The sequence below is a fragment of the Labrus bergylta genome, chromosome 7 (assembly GCF_963930695.1).
Source record: "Labrus bergylta chromosome 7, fLabBer1.1, whole genome shotgun sequence".
Taxonomy (NCBI): domain Eukaryota; kingdom Metazoa; phylum Chordata; class Actinopteri; order Labriformes; family Labridae; genus Labrus; species Labrus bergylta.
The window spans coordinates 26,306,806-26,321,666 of record NC_089201.1 but is presented as its reverse complement, the minus strand read 5'-3'; the positions used below and the strand labels follow the sequence as shown (position 1 = coordinate 26,321,666).

The window sequence follows — 14,861 nt, the reverse complement described above, 5'->3', positions numbered from 1 at the left end:
CCGACTTTTCCAGCGTGTGTAACGACTGGAAACCGCAGTAATATGGATCACGACAGTTCGAATCCCCCCCTTTCCGATTATTCTGACACCACGTGAATGCGCGACATACGACAGAACGTACCAGTTAGCTCGGTAGAGTTGGAACTGACGACCTGCGAGTTACACCAGCGGATTCTGACTCTTCATTTTTTTTTAACTTTACGTGGACCGATGGATCTTTTTCCACATTTGTTGCCTCGCAGCTGACAAACTTGATTCCACGGAATAACACCGGCGTTAAGTGCTCAACATCAGCTTGTCAAAAAAAATACAGATTAAGTGAGCTAACTTTAGCCCATCCGGCTAAAGAGAACATTTTGAGTTGGGAGGAAGGACGGGAGGAAACTGATAAAGTAGGATAAAGCTGGGCATCGCTAGTTTATGAAACCTTCAGGTTCATCAAGTGCTGTCACACACTTAGAAAAGTTGTCTACCTGTGGCTCCTGTGTTGCACTATTAAGTTAATAAGAAACGCTTTAGTTAGTGGTCAACAACAACAACAATCTTTAAGGCTAACGCTAGCTTTATGACGGACCACTCTCGGCCCTAAAACTTCCTACGTTACAGGAGTTGTGTAAGTCAGATATTCATTCTCATAGTGTTGTGAAACCCTGTCTTTTGTCGGACTCTTTTATCAGGAGGCAAACAGAAGAAGAAACTTATGGCGTCGGATGTAATTGAGAGCGACGCGGTGCTGAAGGGTGTTACTGAAATGACTTTAAACAATGGCAGCCCCGGGAGGACTCATGAGGAGTTTGGAAACAGAAAGACGTCCAGTCCTTCGTCTTCTGGGGTGTCTGGAGAAGGAGACGACGACGACAACGAGGAGGAGGAATTTGGCGAGCTGCAAAAAAGCACAGCCTCTACTGTTGAAAATGGCGAAGAGGCACTCCAGGAGAGTCCAATAAAAACAAGACATGCGCCACAGGAAAGGAGAAGTCCAGACAATGAGCAGAGACAGCCTGAAGCTAGAAGCTCGACACCAGGGAGCCTCTCCCAAACACCAACTACACCCACTGCAAGGTCTGCACATTTTGTATTTTACATGTTTGCCCTACTTGTACCCCCCCCCCCCCCCCCCCCCAAAAAAAAAAAAAAGTGTAGCATCAGATTTCTTCTTGTTGAAGTGTCTGAAATGTTTTGTACTGGATTTAAAAAGTTGTTTGACAGGCCAGTGATTCTCTAGTCATGGCCTAGGGCTGCACTGTTTTCTACTATTTGTTGTGTTCAAACGAAGACTTTGCCTCGCAGACACAACTTCACTTTTTGACCCTCTAAACACAAGGAGAACAGCTGTTTCACTTCACAACGGGTTTGAATTATAGAGCAACCAGTTTCTCAGCATATTTATACCTACATTTTTCTAAATCAGTGCTTAACCCACAAACTTAGAATTTGTAACAGAAGAAAATGACAATCCTGTCCAAAGCTTTTTTTGGCATTTCTATTGTTTTAGTCTGGCCAGAGAAGCAGGTAGAGTAGATACTGAGCTGAGCGGTTATGAAATGTATTTCTGGAAAATTACAGAGACGGTAAAGTCAATAACAGGAGTGGCTAAAATGTTAAATGAACTTTTCTTTGTACATTTCTAAACAACAAAAAATCTGATACTACAACCATCAGACATGAGCGATATTACATGCACAGAACTGTAGCGGTATAGCTGTCATTATGTCAAACCTCTGTAGTCTACAGCAACATCAGTGGACAGCTGGGCGACATCACATGCACGGAGAATCCTTTTGGCTGGCCATTGATGTTCTTATTAAGAAGATGAAAGATCTCTGTGTGATTTCTGCCAAACGTGAGAGGCGTGTTCAGTAAAGTATGTGCAGATGTCTTACATGGTGGTTGAATCAGTTTATGAAAGGGGTAACACCTGGAAAGCACCACTAGATGAGACATTTTATCTACCGTGAAGAGATGGCATTTCTTAATGTTTTTAGGATGTCCTGGAATTGGCCACTAACTTATTTTTCCATTTCAAAGGATAAGTTGCTGGTATTTATGACGTAAAAAAGAATAACTAGAAGTTTTTTTTTTAAACAGAGGACTTAGACATTTGAAATATAGGTGTGCCTAACAAAAGACAAATTGCTCACTCCTCATTGTATGACGCATCATCATCATGCCAGAAGAACTCAGGGATTCACATACTTGGTACCACTAACTACTAGCTCTTTATTATTGAAAATAAAAATGTGGGCTGTGTTCACCGTCTCGATGGAAGCCTTGACTATCATAATCACCACTTTAGTATATCACCAATCATTTCCAGCTTTATTCATCTCACCAAGAGAGGATCGTTTTATATTATTTGATAATGTCGTTGTTATTATACTAATATTATAAGTGTCAGCGTTTTTTTTTTAAATATTTTACCTTCTTAATGATGCCACTCACACGCAGCTAGGTGCTATTAAACCGAAGGGTTACTTTTTCAGCTCCCTGTGGCACCTCTACCTCTCTCGGTTGGATTTCAAATGTAATGTGGGGATTAGCAGTATACATAAACTAAACTGCTGCTGCGTTATGAAATGTTGGGTACTAAAATCCCAGAATGTTTTTGTGTCTGGGAGCACAAATACAGTCATGTATGTGATTACTGCATCAAAGGGAGCTCTGTACAGTCAAGATACAGACACCATGATCGGCATTAGGGAGTAAGTCCTAAACACAAGCTCGTAAGCTGTTCAAGAAGCCAGTGATCTGATTAGGTTGCTAGTGGCAAGCTATAACGCCAAGCGATGAATTGATAAGGACCGCAGCAACGTAAGCATCTGTCCAGAAGCTGATTGAACGGAGGTGTCATGCTTAATCTACAGGCTACAGGGACGCTTTACCCAAACTTTGTTTTCCATGCTCATAATTCTTTTTCTTACTCAAACATATCCAGCTGTAAAGCTAAAATAACTGTTTCAAGACAACCCCTACATGTAGCAGTAGTGCAAAACTGACAGGGTTCATGTTTTACTACATTACTTGTTTATGTGCCACATCATATTCGTTGTAACACAAACTGATAATGAGCTAAAGAAGATTCATTAAAGTATTACGTCTGTATACATTTGTAAATTCCTAGATGGATCTAGCCCTTTTGCAACATATGCTATCCTCATCATAACATGAAGACCCTGGTCCTTGATTGCGACCTTCGATTATCATGTGCTATTTTGTAGCATTTCTTAACAGTACGTACATCGCATATCCACAAAACATTTTTTTACAGCGTTTAACTGCCTATGTGTAACCCATGAACTAAAAGTTGCATTTGACTCTTGGTCTATGTTTCCCCCCATAATCCTTTGAGGATTGTACAAGTCACAAGCAACTGCTACAGATAACCGATTATGTGTTTGAGTTTTTTTGTCACAGATAATCTCCGCTAGCCTCTTAATGCATTCTGAGTACAAGAGGGCCCTTTAAAACTATCGATCATGATACACAAAAGATGGAAAAAAACCCCAACTCTTTATTTGTTTCCCTTCCCAGTCTGGAGCGCCGAGAGTCAGTGGCCACAAGAGAGGCCCGCCTTCGTATGGAAGGAGTTGTGCTTAAGGAAGAGTGGCAGGATGAGGATTTTCCACGGTATTGACGATCTTGCATAATGTTGTAAAGATTGTTTGGACCTTGGTTCACAGCTTTATGTTGCATGCTTGTAAGGTCACACAAACGATAACCTCTTCGGACAAATTATCACCTCCTGTTTGCTTTTTAGGCCCCTCCCGGAGGAAGAGGAGCTCGATGAGGAACTTTTCGCAGGAACCTCTGAAGAAATAGACCCTGGTAATGAAAACACATCAGCATACAGAGCTTTCTGTAATGATGGAAGAGAGTATTAAAGGACATGTACACTTTTTCCAAGTTAACCTCAAAACTCAAATATTCACTACCAACTTGCACATAATGAGTGGGTAGCTGTAATCAATTATATTCTTTATATGATTATACTATGCAGAAATGCTTTCAGGTTAAGCTGAAAGGAATGAGAGGCTGTACTCTTATGTGGATTTAAAGCATAATTTCCTCTGTGCATGTCTTTTTTTAGCTGCTGTAGAGTATTGGTTCCTAACCTGGGGTCCCCAAGGGGTTTACCAAGAATATCAGGCTACATAGTCAGCCACACTTTTAATTGAGGCTATAATGAGATCAATTAAAACTTGTGTTAATTTTTTTTTACAACAATGTTTCACTTTTTCTCCCCGTGTGGTTGCTGTTTGGGGGCTCAGCTTTATTTTAGAGACAAGTAGGTGGGATCCAAGGGAAAACAAGTTCAGCAGAGGGCCGGTTACACAAAGAAAAATCTTAACAAATATTACAAGAAGACTTTTATTTTGGAAGATGGCAATAAATTTGTTTAACACGTGTAAAGAAAGCCTGATATTAGTTTTGGCTAAACTTCAGAAAGCATTTCTTGCATGAACAAACTCTTTGGAACTGCTCTTTGCATCTAAGTATGAAGTTATGATATGACATGAAACACTCTGAATCTACTCCTTTTCATGCTGGTACACACACAGTATACTCACTAATGATTTGGCTTTTAACTTAGGCTATGAAATGAACCATGGCAAGAGGGCAAAGAAGAAGCTTTCAGCTCCAGACATCAGTCTCACTCTCGACCGCAGTGAGAGTTCTCTTCTCTCTGATGACCTGGATGAAAGTACAGAGCTGGACCTCGACGGCATAGACACACCTTCAGACAACAGCAACGAGTTTGAATGGGAAGGTAGGCACATATTTTAGTTACCTTTATCACTTCTTGTTCCAATTAGTTTTGATAACATTGAGAGATAGAATTGACGTGAGAGATTCAGAGATACTGTAAGTTGGAAACTGATGAAGTCTACAGTGGTTTTGTTATTGTTTAAATATTTATCTATAAAGGGATTACACTTAAGATAACACAGAAGCAAGCTTGTTGTCAGACCAGTTTTTATTCTCCTGCTTCTTGGATCCTTCTGCATACTCCATCGTTGATTTTACAGGTTTGGAAAGACAGCTCATTGCGTTAAGTGTGGTTAAAATGTGCTCTGTTGTTTTTGTGTTTCCACACTGCTGCCTTCCTCTTTTTCAAATGGAAGAATTGTTTCCATTCTCTGCCTGGAAACAGGCTGCAGGCCAGCTACAGGTTTCTCTCTTCCTAGTGGTAAGGTCTCTTGGACAGCCCCCCTCGCTTTTGTTTCTTCTTCTGCCAACCATGAGTCAATCAACCCCTATTGTCCAGATTCTGTCCTGTCCTCAGCTTTCAAACAAAATCATGGGGATGTGTTGTGTTTCATGCCCTTCATTTTCAGATAATGTTTTTTTTTTTTTTGCATGTCATTTCTGCTTTCCTTGAAACGTTTTCTGTTTGCTGAAATAATCAGTCATAACTCGTCACTTAGGAAGTGGGTTTATCTGCGCAGTAATGCTGCAGCTATCAGATGATGGAAATTAAAAAAAAAAAACTTTTAATGACCTTATACTGAATGAATTGCAGGTGTTGTTTGTACAGCATCACACTATTTTAAAGGATAATATGTTAGTTATTTTCAAGATAAATCTAAACATGTGGCTCATACTGTGCTCGGGTTTGATTCTATATATTTTAGAAGGACGTTGCTCATCCTGACAGATCCTCATGACGAAGTGTTTTTGTGATTTTGTTACATTTATTTTAGATTCTGCCTGTTGCATGCTTGATAAACATGATCATTTTATCACTTTTCTTTATGTCCTATACATCCCACAAAAATGCACAGAAGGCCTCTGGGTTATAGCAGTGGTTTGTTGCTGTGTTTGAGTGTGCTTTACACACTATTTCTGTTCCTGGTTCAGAGACACAACAAGTGCATGCTGAGTATCTCACCGTGTAGAATCATGACCTCAGGATAAAGAGTGATTGTTGGTGTTGATTTTGAGAGAGAGCATGCTATCACGATGCAGCAGATAAAGTCAAAGTAATTATGGTAAATGTCATTTTAATTTTGGTTGATTCACATGCATGGATTTGAAAAGTTTCATGATTTATACAGTGATCAAAACATTAAAAACAATTAGATCTGCATAAATTGAATTGATGACATCACATCCGAGGGAAGTTTTAGCCAAGCTGCAGGTTTTAAAGTTCTGTTTCTCCTTCAGATGATCTCCCCAAGCCAAAAACCACAGAGCTGCTACAGAAGGGTATGGAGTCGGTGCAGGAGTACTCGGCCGCGGACGAGAGGGAGGAGGGTCGGCGCTGGAGGGTGTTTCGTTTCGGAGACCAGGAACACAGAGTGGACATGAAGGCCATCGAACCTTACAAGAGGGTCATCAGCCACGGAGGTCGGGTTTTTTTTGTTACTTTCTGAAATAATTGAGTCAAAATATTCATTAAAACATGCTTGGACAATAAAACTGTTATTTTGATACTTGTATCCATTTCTAATGTTGGATTTTTTTCTCCATTTCAGGTTACTATGGAGACGGTTTGAATGCCATAATTGTTTTTGCTGTGTGCTTTATGCCTGAGAGCAGTCAACCTAATTACAGATACATCATGGACAATCTATTCAAGTGAGTGTTCATTTGAATTGCTCTGGCCTCCATGAACAAACATTTTAGCACCAGCAGTAATGACACGTTTCCTGTTGCAGATATGTGATCGGAACACTGGAGCTTTTGGTTGCTGAGAACTATATGATTGTGTATTTGAACGGGGCGACATCTCGGAAAAAGATGCCAACAGTCAGCTGGCTCAGAAAATGTTATCAGCAGATTGATAGGAGGTGAGTACATGAAGTATTTCTAATAGCCCGATCATTAACACAGCGTCGTCATGCATGACGGGATTAAATGGGCTTCTCTCTGTTCTTGTATAGGTTAAGGAAAAACTTGAAGTCTTTGATAATTGTTCATCCCTCTTGGTTTATTCGCACCCTGCTGGCACTTACAAAACCATTCATAAGGTAACTTTAAGGATTAAAATCATCGGAGTGATGGAATAAAGATTTTCTAAGCCAACTTTCAGAATCTGACATGTCCTTCTCCTTTTTCACAGCTCCAAATTTAGTCAGAAAATTAAGTTTGTGTACAGCTTGAAAGACCTTGCTGAACTGGTTCCAATGGAATACGTGTCCATACCAGATTGTATTAAACAGTAAGTATGCTCCACACGAACACATCCACATTCATCAAGCTCTTTTTTTGTTTAAACAAAGCCTGTTAAAAGTCCTGTCAGAGGACAAATCAGTGAGGTGGTGTCTGAAAGCTAATACATATAAATCCAAGGCCATAAAGAATGAGGTGATTTGGCCCTCTAATTCTATAATTACATGAGAAATGTGTTTCCAATTGTTTACAAAACGGGTAAGCATTCATCAATCTGTTTACATATCAGATTATGTCTGCAGCATTGTGGGTAGAATCATAAATCAACCGATTTCGTTTCCACTAAAAGTCAACATGCAGATGTTAGAGCATACCATTACTGATGTGGGTCACCCTATCATTTCTTCCCTTCTACAGATTTCAGTCAGTCCTCACAACTCTTGGTACAAAGCATAATCAAATAAATCCCACTCAAGTTATTCCTTTGATGTGCCTCGCTGCTTTCCCTGGAATTGATTTCCAAATTCCTTTTGTTAATTCTGGTTCTCGGACTGTTCCAACTCTTACTAATCTGGCAAAGTCGGGTGACATTTCACCTCTAGGTGGTGCTACAGCAACGTTTTGCTTTTCTTCTGTTGTTTTAAATATTGCTCTTCGTTCGAATCTGTAGACGGGTATTTGTCCTTTCTCTGGAATCATGGACCCCGTCTGCCCATAATATGATTATCTTACTAACACCATATGTATGATGATGGAGAAGAGATCAAATTTAGCTCATAAAACATGTGTAAATTATGCCTTTGAAGCATAGTATAGCCTACATTCAAATTCTTTTAACATTTCATCATTTTTTAACATTCCTGACTAGAGCTGATTGTAGATGCTTTAGTTGGAACAAAGTAAAAGCAAAGAAGACACGCCTCTTTTTCTAGTGTTTACCTCTGCTGGCATTAATAACCATGGGGATCCTGCTGATGAACTCATGCAGTGTTTTTACTTGATGTGGTTTAACCTGAGGTGATCTTCTCTCCTCATGGCACTTCAAAGACTTCAGCGCAAATACTTTATTTATTTTTTATTTTTTTCAAATGATGTTGCTGTTTGGATGTTTGGTTGCTTTTGGCTGTGTATTTCTCTTTACCTTAACCCCCAATTTCCTGCCCTCCTCTTGAAGGTTTGACGAAGAAAAAAATAGGAAAACCTCTAAAAGGTATATGCACTTTCACCCAGGATCAGCCTTAGCTTCTTTTTTTGTTTCTTTTGCATTCACAAAACTAACAAGGAAATGTTCTGTTGGCTCTCAGGAATGCACCAATACACCTCAAACTGTACCGTGTTTCATGGTAGACAAATGATTCACTGTTACCTGCTAGCCTCTTTCCTCCTAGTAGAGTTAGCATGTTACTGGACAGAAGGCTGAGTAGCTGTTTGATTGGTTTCCAAAAGTAGACGGCTTGGTGATTGTTTAACCAACTTCATACTATTTCTGAGCCAAATTCTGTGAAGTTCATCTCAAATACAATTCACTTCAGTTTGTTGTTAATGTACTGCTTTAAATATAACAGCTTTCCATATGTGGTGTTAAACATTTCCTGCACCTTTTTGTAGCCTTTTAGCTGGCTGCTAAATAAACAACACAATGTTGAAATAGATGCTCTCTGATATTAAAGTTGGGGTTTAAGTAAGACTTAACTTGCATGTGTCTTTTTGTAACCAGGTTTAGATTTTGATGTGGTTGATGTTGGGTAAGTTTGTTCATGTTTGTCCGACTCCACAGGATGGAAATACAAGGAAGTAGTTTGTCTTAGTCACTGTGGTGTGTGGTTGCACAGTAACCATGCCTCACATGGTTTCCTTCAGTAACTCACTGAACACTCGCCTCGTCTACACTCACAGCTCTCTGCATGACTCACTACATACCCACTCGCTGCTGCTGCTGCTGCTGATGTTTAGTAATTGCCACACTCAACTGTTGTCAGCCTTGCACATGCAAATATTTTGCTCATTACTGATACATCATGGGTGTTCAGTTACTGGGATTAAGGTATATTGTTGGGTTGCTCAACATAAGAAAAGTACCCAGCATAAAGTTTTTAAGGATTTCTGGTATTCAGAAACAACTAGCTGACTACTCTAAAGTGATTGTACATATATTAGTACAGATTGTAGGAAAAACATAATGCATTTGTCTTGAATCTCACAAGTGTGAACTTATTTGAAGGGTTGGTATGGGCAAAATGTTTTTCATGCTTCAGTAAATGAGGAAATAAGATGGTGATTATTATGGTGAAAATAGGTTCCTAATTAAAGCACAAATAATCACATTAATGATAGTATTAAGATAATGATCAAATTTAACGTGTATGATTTTATAGTAGCCATAAAGTAGCCTGTTATTACCTTGATTATTCGTGATTATAGCCCTCACGTCCCTGTAACACAGTCGTCTGATGATACTGAATTTGTCTGCAGAATCGATAAGGACATGCCTGGCAAAGCGGAGGTAGCTGCGCCTGCTGTTTCAGAGTGACCCTGCTCGCACTGCAAGATGTGGAGGAGGAGAGCGATGAAGAATGTTTTTGAACCGCTGCCACTCTTCTGTTTCTGTTACGGGCAAAGTGACTGGAGACTTAGCTCTTTGCATCAAGAAAGTGCCTTTCTAAAATGTTGCTGCCAGTTTCATTGTGGAACTTTTCCTGCCTGATTCTCAGCGTTTTCCCACAATCTGTCTGAAATGTTTTCAATCTTTTTTTTATCTACTGCCGGCATATCATAATGAACGTAGCTTATGGGTGTTCTCCAGTTACTGTTGTATCTAAGCATTATTTAAGGCACTCTGTTACAGACGATTGATGCATGTTCTGCTTTATTACATTTCAATATATATTTATATTCAAAGGTGACAAAGGAGAGAAATTAATATATTTTTATGGTTGCTCTGATTTTAACTGCATTGTAGGTCTCAGCCCCTTTGAGGGGCATTTCATAGAACACAATTTTTGATGGCACCTTTTTTTTTTTTTTTTTTTTTTCACTGTTCACTGTTAAAATCCTGCCTTGGGTAAATAAAGTTTTATTTTTGGCCCCTCACTTGAATGTGCCCTCTGAATTGTGGAGGGAGAGCAACAAACAGAAGCAAAAATAAAGGTCTCATCATAACACTTTCTCAAAGTAAAATCATGGATCCACAAGATTGTTTTAGATTCATTTTTATTTGAACAAGTGCCAGTTTTGCAGTGGTAACAAAACACATACATTTATGGCAGCACAAACTAACTTATGTTCAGATTACATTTTCAGTGTGTTTGGCAAAACCGACACAACCGACCTGAATTGCTGTAACAGTTTTTGATTTGTGAATCTTTTACACTTAGACTCCACTAGATGGCACAATAAATTCAGATTTCATTGAAATCAAAAAGCTGACAAAATACATTTAGAGGTCTGCTATTACCTTCACAAAGGCAGATATTCAACAGAACATAACTAAGTGATTGAACAGTTCAAAAAATATAATTTTTAAATTAAGTTTGAAGACAATGTTTGGGAACAACATAAACTTGTTATAATGTTCTACAATATTTAAATTAATTACTAATTTACATTTAAATTTCAAAATTGATTATAAGCTTTACAAAATGGTGTAACATTATTCTATTAACCTTGAATTATTCCGTAAGCCTTGAAGCGCAGAACTGACTCCAAACATCGAACAGCAACATCGTCTACCTCAGGATCAAACTTATTAGCAAGGAGATGTGGTTTTGTTAGGAGCCACTGGAGGTCTCCAGCCCCGTAAACACAAACGGCTCTCCTGTACTCTCCAGTGCAATGCTCGTACGGAGCTCCACGTCTTACGTCTCCTGCTAGATAGCCCCACTTCACCACACGAGCCAGGGCGAGCATGTCTGTTGTGTCATACTTCCTGTTGGCGGGCACTGATCCAGGGACGGACGGCATCCTCTGCAGGGTTGCCCATAGGTGTTCATCAGGGCTGTATGTGTCTTTCTCCCACTCCATGAGCTCTTGAATTTCTCTGTCCTGCATCACATGTTTCACAAATTCTCTTGTGACCACAAAATAAGCGTTCCCTGTGAACATGGGGCTTCTGATAGGAGGGGGACTTTTCCTCACATTTGTTCGTTCAACAGTGCCGGTGACATTGTGATGGTACATCCATCGGCCGGCCTTGCTGTCACTGGTGACCTCAGACTCCATGCTGTTTCTCCCATTGATGGCTTTCAGTGCCTGGATCATCTCTCTGTTGGTTTTGATGGGGAAGTCTGTCCCGCAGGTGTTCAGCATGTACCTCCACTGGATGTGTGAGTCTAGCAGATCTTTCATGCAGTTCAAATCAGCCTGCACTCTGGACCATGAGGCATACACTACCCTCTCTGACTTGCTGGCTAAAAGCACATTAGGAAAGCAGGAAACAATAGCCTCTGCAGCCTTTTGAAATTCTTTTGGGGATTTCTGGTCCACGTGCACACAGTAGATGTTCTGAGGAGTGTAAACAGCTCTTAGAAGTCGCTCAAACATCTCAATCTTCTCATGGATCACCATCGAGTAGGCAATGGGAAAATCCCTCTCCTCTTCACTGAGGGGCACCGCCATAAAGCCTCTTTTTTCAACATAAGCTTCACAATCTTTTGTCACACTGAGGTAGAAGTCCTCAGATATCGGAGTAGGTCTTTTCCTGGATGCGAGAAGTTCCTCCAATTCCCTTTTCCTGCCCGCTGTATCTCCACTTATGATAGCCAGGCAGCCGGGAAGGTCACGAGAGAACTCTTGTGGTATCCTGAGATCAGACAGTGACTTTCTGTTAGAGCTGGTTTCCCACAGGATCACAGAAAACAATAGTCCCATGAGGATGAGAGTGAGGCTTCTTAAGAACGTGTGGCCCCTCAAAATTTTAGGAAAAGCCATGTCCCTGCTTGAAGCGAGTACCGCACTGGTGAGTGCAGGTTACAGTTTAACCAAATGCGGTGACGCTGCTGTGTTTTATTTGTTGAGCGGCCACTTAATGATTCACGGTTTCAAGGAAGCTGTCAAAATAATTTGACTGGTTGGATCTTATCTCATGAATGTCCTGGTAGACACAAATTCTGTATTTGCTAAGGCATCAGGATACCATCAGATCACACAACGCCTTTACAATGACAAACGATGATGTTTGAATAAACTTTTACTTAAGTTACAAGGAACACAAAATGTTGGCAAATCCACAGTCTGTTACTGAAGCTGACACCATGTGAGGGATTTACCTCACCGCTGCCACTCTTCTGTTTCTGTTACGGGCAAAGTGACTGGAGACTTAGCTCTTTGCATCAAGAAAGTGCCTTTCTAAAATGTTGCTGCCAGTTTCATTGTGGAACTTTTCCTGCTTCATTCTCAGCATTTTCCCACAATCTGTCTGAAATGTTTTCAATCTTTTTTTATCTACTGCCGGCATATCATAATGAACGTAGCTTATGGGTGTTCTCCAGTTACTGTTGTATCTAAGCATTATTTAAGGCACTCTGTTACAGACGATTGATGCATGTTCTGCTTTATTACATTTCAATATATATTTATATTCAAAGGTGTCAAAGGAGAGAAATTAATATATTTTTATGGTTGCTCTGATTTTAACTGCATTGTAGGTCTCAGCCCCTTTGAGGGGCATTTCATAGAACACAATTTTTGATGGCACCTTTTTTTTTTTTTTCACTGTTCACTGTTAAAATCCTGCCTTGGGTAAATAAAGTTTTATTTTTGGCCCCTCACTTGAATGTGCCCTCTGAATTGTGGAGGGAGAGCATTTGTGAGAGAAACAAACTTAAAATAAAGGTCTTATCATAACACTTTCTCAAAGTAAAATGGATCCACAAGATTGTTTTAGATTCATTTTTATTTGAACAAGTGCCAGTTTTGCGGTGGTAACAAAACACAGATACATTTATGGCAGCACAAACTAACTTATGTTCAGATTACATTTTCAGTGTGTTTGGCAAAACCGACACAACCGACCTGAATTGCTGTAACAGTTTTTGATTTGTGAATCTTTTACACTTAGACTCCACTAGATGGCACAATAAATTCAGATTTCATTGAAATCAAAAAGCTGACAAAATACATTTAGAGGTCTGCTATTACCTTCACAAAGACAGATATTCAACAGAACATAACTAAGTGATTGAACAGTTCAAAAAATATAATTTTTAAATTAAGTTTGAAGACAATGTTTGGGAACAACATAAACTTCAAACTTCTCGGTAGAAATGAGTAGGCTACTTTGCACATATATTCATAAATAATGTTCTACAATATTATTTAACTTAATTACTAATTTACATTTAAATTTCAAAATTGATTATAAGCTTTACAAAATGGTGTAACATTATTCTATTAACCTTGAATTATTCCGTAAGCCTTGAAGCGCAGAACTGACTCCAAACATCGAACAGCAACATCGTCTACCTCAGGATCAAACTTATTAGCAAGGAGATGTGGTTTTGTTAGGAGCCACTGGAGGTCTCCAGCCCCGTAAACACAAACGGCTCTCCTGTACTCTCCAGTGCAATGCTCGTACGGAGCTCCACGTCTTACGTCTCCTGCTAGATAGCCCCACTTCACCACACGAGCCAGGGCGAGCATGTCTGTTGTGTCATACTTACTGTTGGCGGGCACTGATCCAGGGACGGACGGCATCCTCTGCAGGGTTGCCCATAGGTGTTCATCAGGGCTGTATGTGTCTTTCTCCCACTCCATGAGCTCTTGAACTTCTCTGTCCTGCATCACATGTTTCACAAATTCTCTTGTGACCACAAAATAAGCGTTCCCTGTGAACATGGGGCTTCTGATAGGAGGGGGACTTTTCCTCACATTTGTTCGTTCAACAGTGCCGGTGACATTGTGATGGTACATCCATCGGCCGGCCTTGCTGTCACTGGTGACCTCAGACTCCATGCTGTTTCTCCCATTGATGGCTTTCAGTGCCTGGATCATCTCTCTGTTGGTTTTGATGGGGAAGTCTGTCCCGCAGGTGTTCAGCATGTACCTCCACTGGATGTGTGAGTCTAGCAGATCTTTCATGCAGTTCAAATCAGCCTGCACTCTGGACCATGAGGCATACACTACCCTCTCTGACTTGCTGGCTAAAAGCACATTAGGAAAGCAGGAAACAATAGCCTCTGCAGCCTTTTGAAATTCTTTTGGGGATTTCTGGTCCACGTGCACACAGTAGATGTTCTGAGGAGTGTAAACAGCTCTTAGAAGTCGCTCAAACATCTCAATCTTCTCATGGATCACCATCGAGTAGGCAATGGGAAAATCCCTCTCCTCTTCACTGAGGGGCACCGCCATGAAGCCTCTTTTTTCAACATAAGCTTCACAATCTTTTGTCACATTGAGGTAGAAGTCCTCAGATATCGGAGTAGGTCTTTTCCTGGATGCGAGAAGTTCCTCCAATTCCCTTTTCCTGCCCGCTGTATCTCCACTTATGATAGCCAGGCAGCCGGGAAGGTCACGAGAGAACTCTTGTGGTATCCTGAGATCAGACAGTGACTTTCTGTTAGAGCTGGTTTCCCACAGGATCACAGAAAACAATAGTCCCATGAGGACGAGAGTGAGGCTTCTTAAGAACATGTGGCCCCTCAAAATTTTAGGAAAAGCCATGTCCCTGCTTGAAGCGAGTACCGCACTGGTGAGTGCAGGTTACAGTTTAACCAAATGCGGGGATGCTGCTGTGTTTTATTTGTTGAGCGGCC

The 14,861-nt window shown here is 40.4% G+C and overlaps 3 protein-coding genes across 9 annotated transcripts; 1 reads left to right on the top strand and 2 right to left on the bottom strand.

Moving 5' to 3' along the window:
- Nucleotides 1–114: 114 nt before the first annotated feature.
- On the top strand, nt 115–10,203 carry bnip2 (BCL2 interacting protein 2). 7 transcript variants are annotated; one of them, XM_020631300.3, is made up of 12 exons: nt 116–1,062; nt 3,532–3,627; nt 3,758–3,825; nt 4,592–4,768; nt 6,166–6,348; nt 6,477–6,579; nt 6,660–6,791; nt 6,885–6,971; nt 7,064–7,162; nt 8,288–8,323; nt 8,831–8,858; nt 9,586–10,203. In XM_020631300.3, exons 1-11 carry the CDS (start codon nt 701–703, stop codon nt 8,841–8,843), a joined length of 1,356 nt encoding a protein of 451 aa, XP_020486956.1. In that variant the 5' UTR covers nt 116–700; the 3' UTR covers nt 8,844–8,858; nt 9,586–10,203. The 7 variants fall into 7 exon arrangements, 6 of the variants coding, with proteins under 6 accessions (XP_020486952.1, XP_065813279.1, XP_020486956.1 ...); XR_010666704.1 differs by having other exon boundaries at nt 115–1,062; nt 8,288–8,858; XM_020631296.3 differs by having other exon boundaries at nt 115–392; nt 678–1,062; nt 8,288–10,203.
- On the bottom strand, nt 10,110–12,501 carry LOC136179722 (beta-1,3-galactosyl-O-glycosyl-glycoprotein beta-1,6-N-acetylglucosaminyltransferase 3-like). Its single transcript, XM_065957208.1, has one exon. It carries the CDS (start codon nt 12,037–12,039, stop codon nt 10,771–10,773), a length of 1,269 nt encoding a protein of 422 aa, XP_065813280.1. The 5' UTR covers nt 12,040–12,501; the 3' UTR covers nt 10,110–10,770.
- A 484-nt stretch (nt 12,502–12,985) lies between these two features.
- On the bottom strand, nt 12,986–14,860 carry gcnt3 (glucosaminyl (N-acetyl) transferase 3, mucin type). The gene has a single exon (XM_020631302.3). It carries the CDS (start codon nt 14,767–14,769, stop codon nt 13,501–13,503), a length of 1,269 nt encoding a protein of 422 aa, XP_020486958.2. The 5' UTR covers nt 14,770–14,860; the 3' UTR covers nt 12,986–13,500.
- Between the last annotated feature and the right edge of the window lies 1 nt (nt 14,861).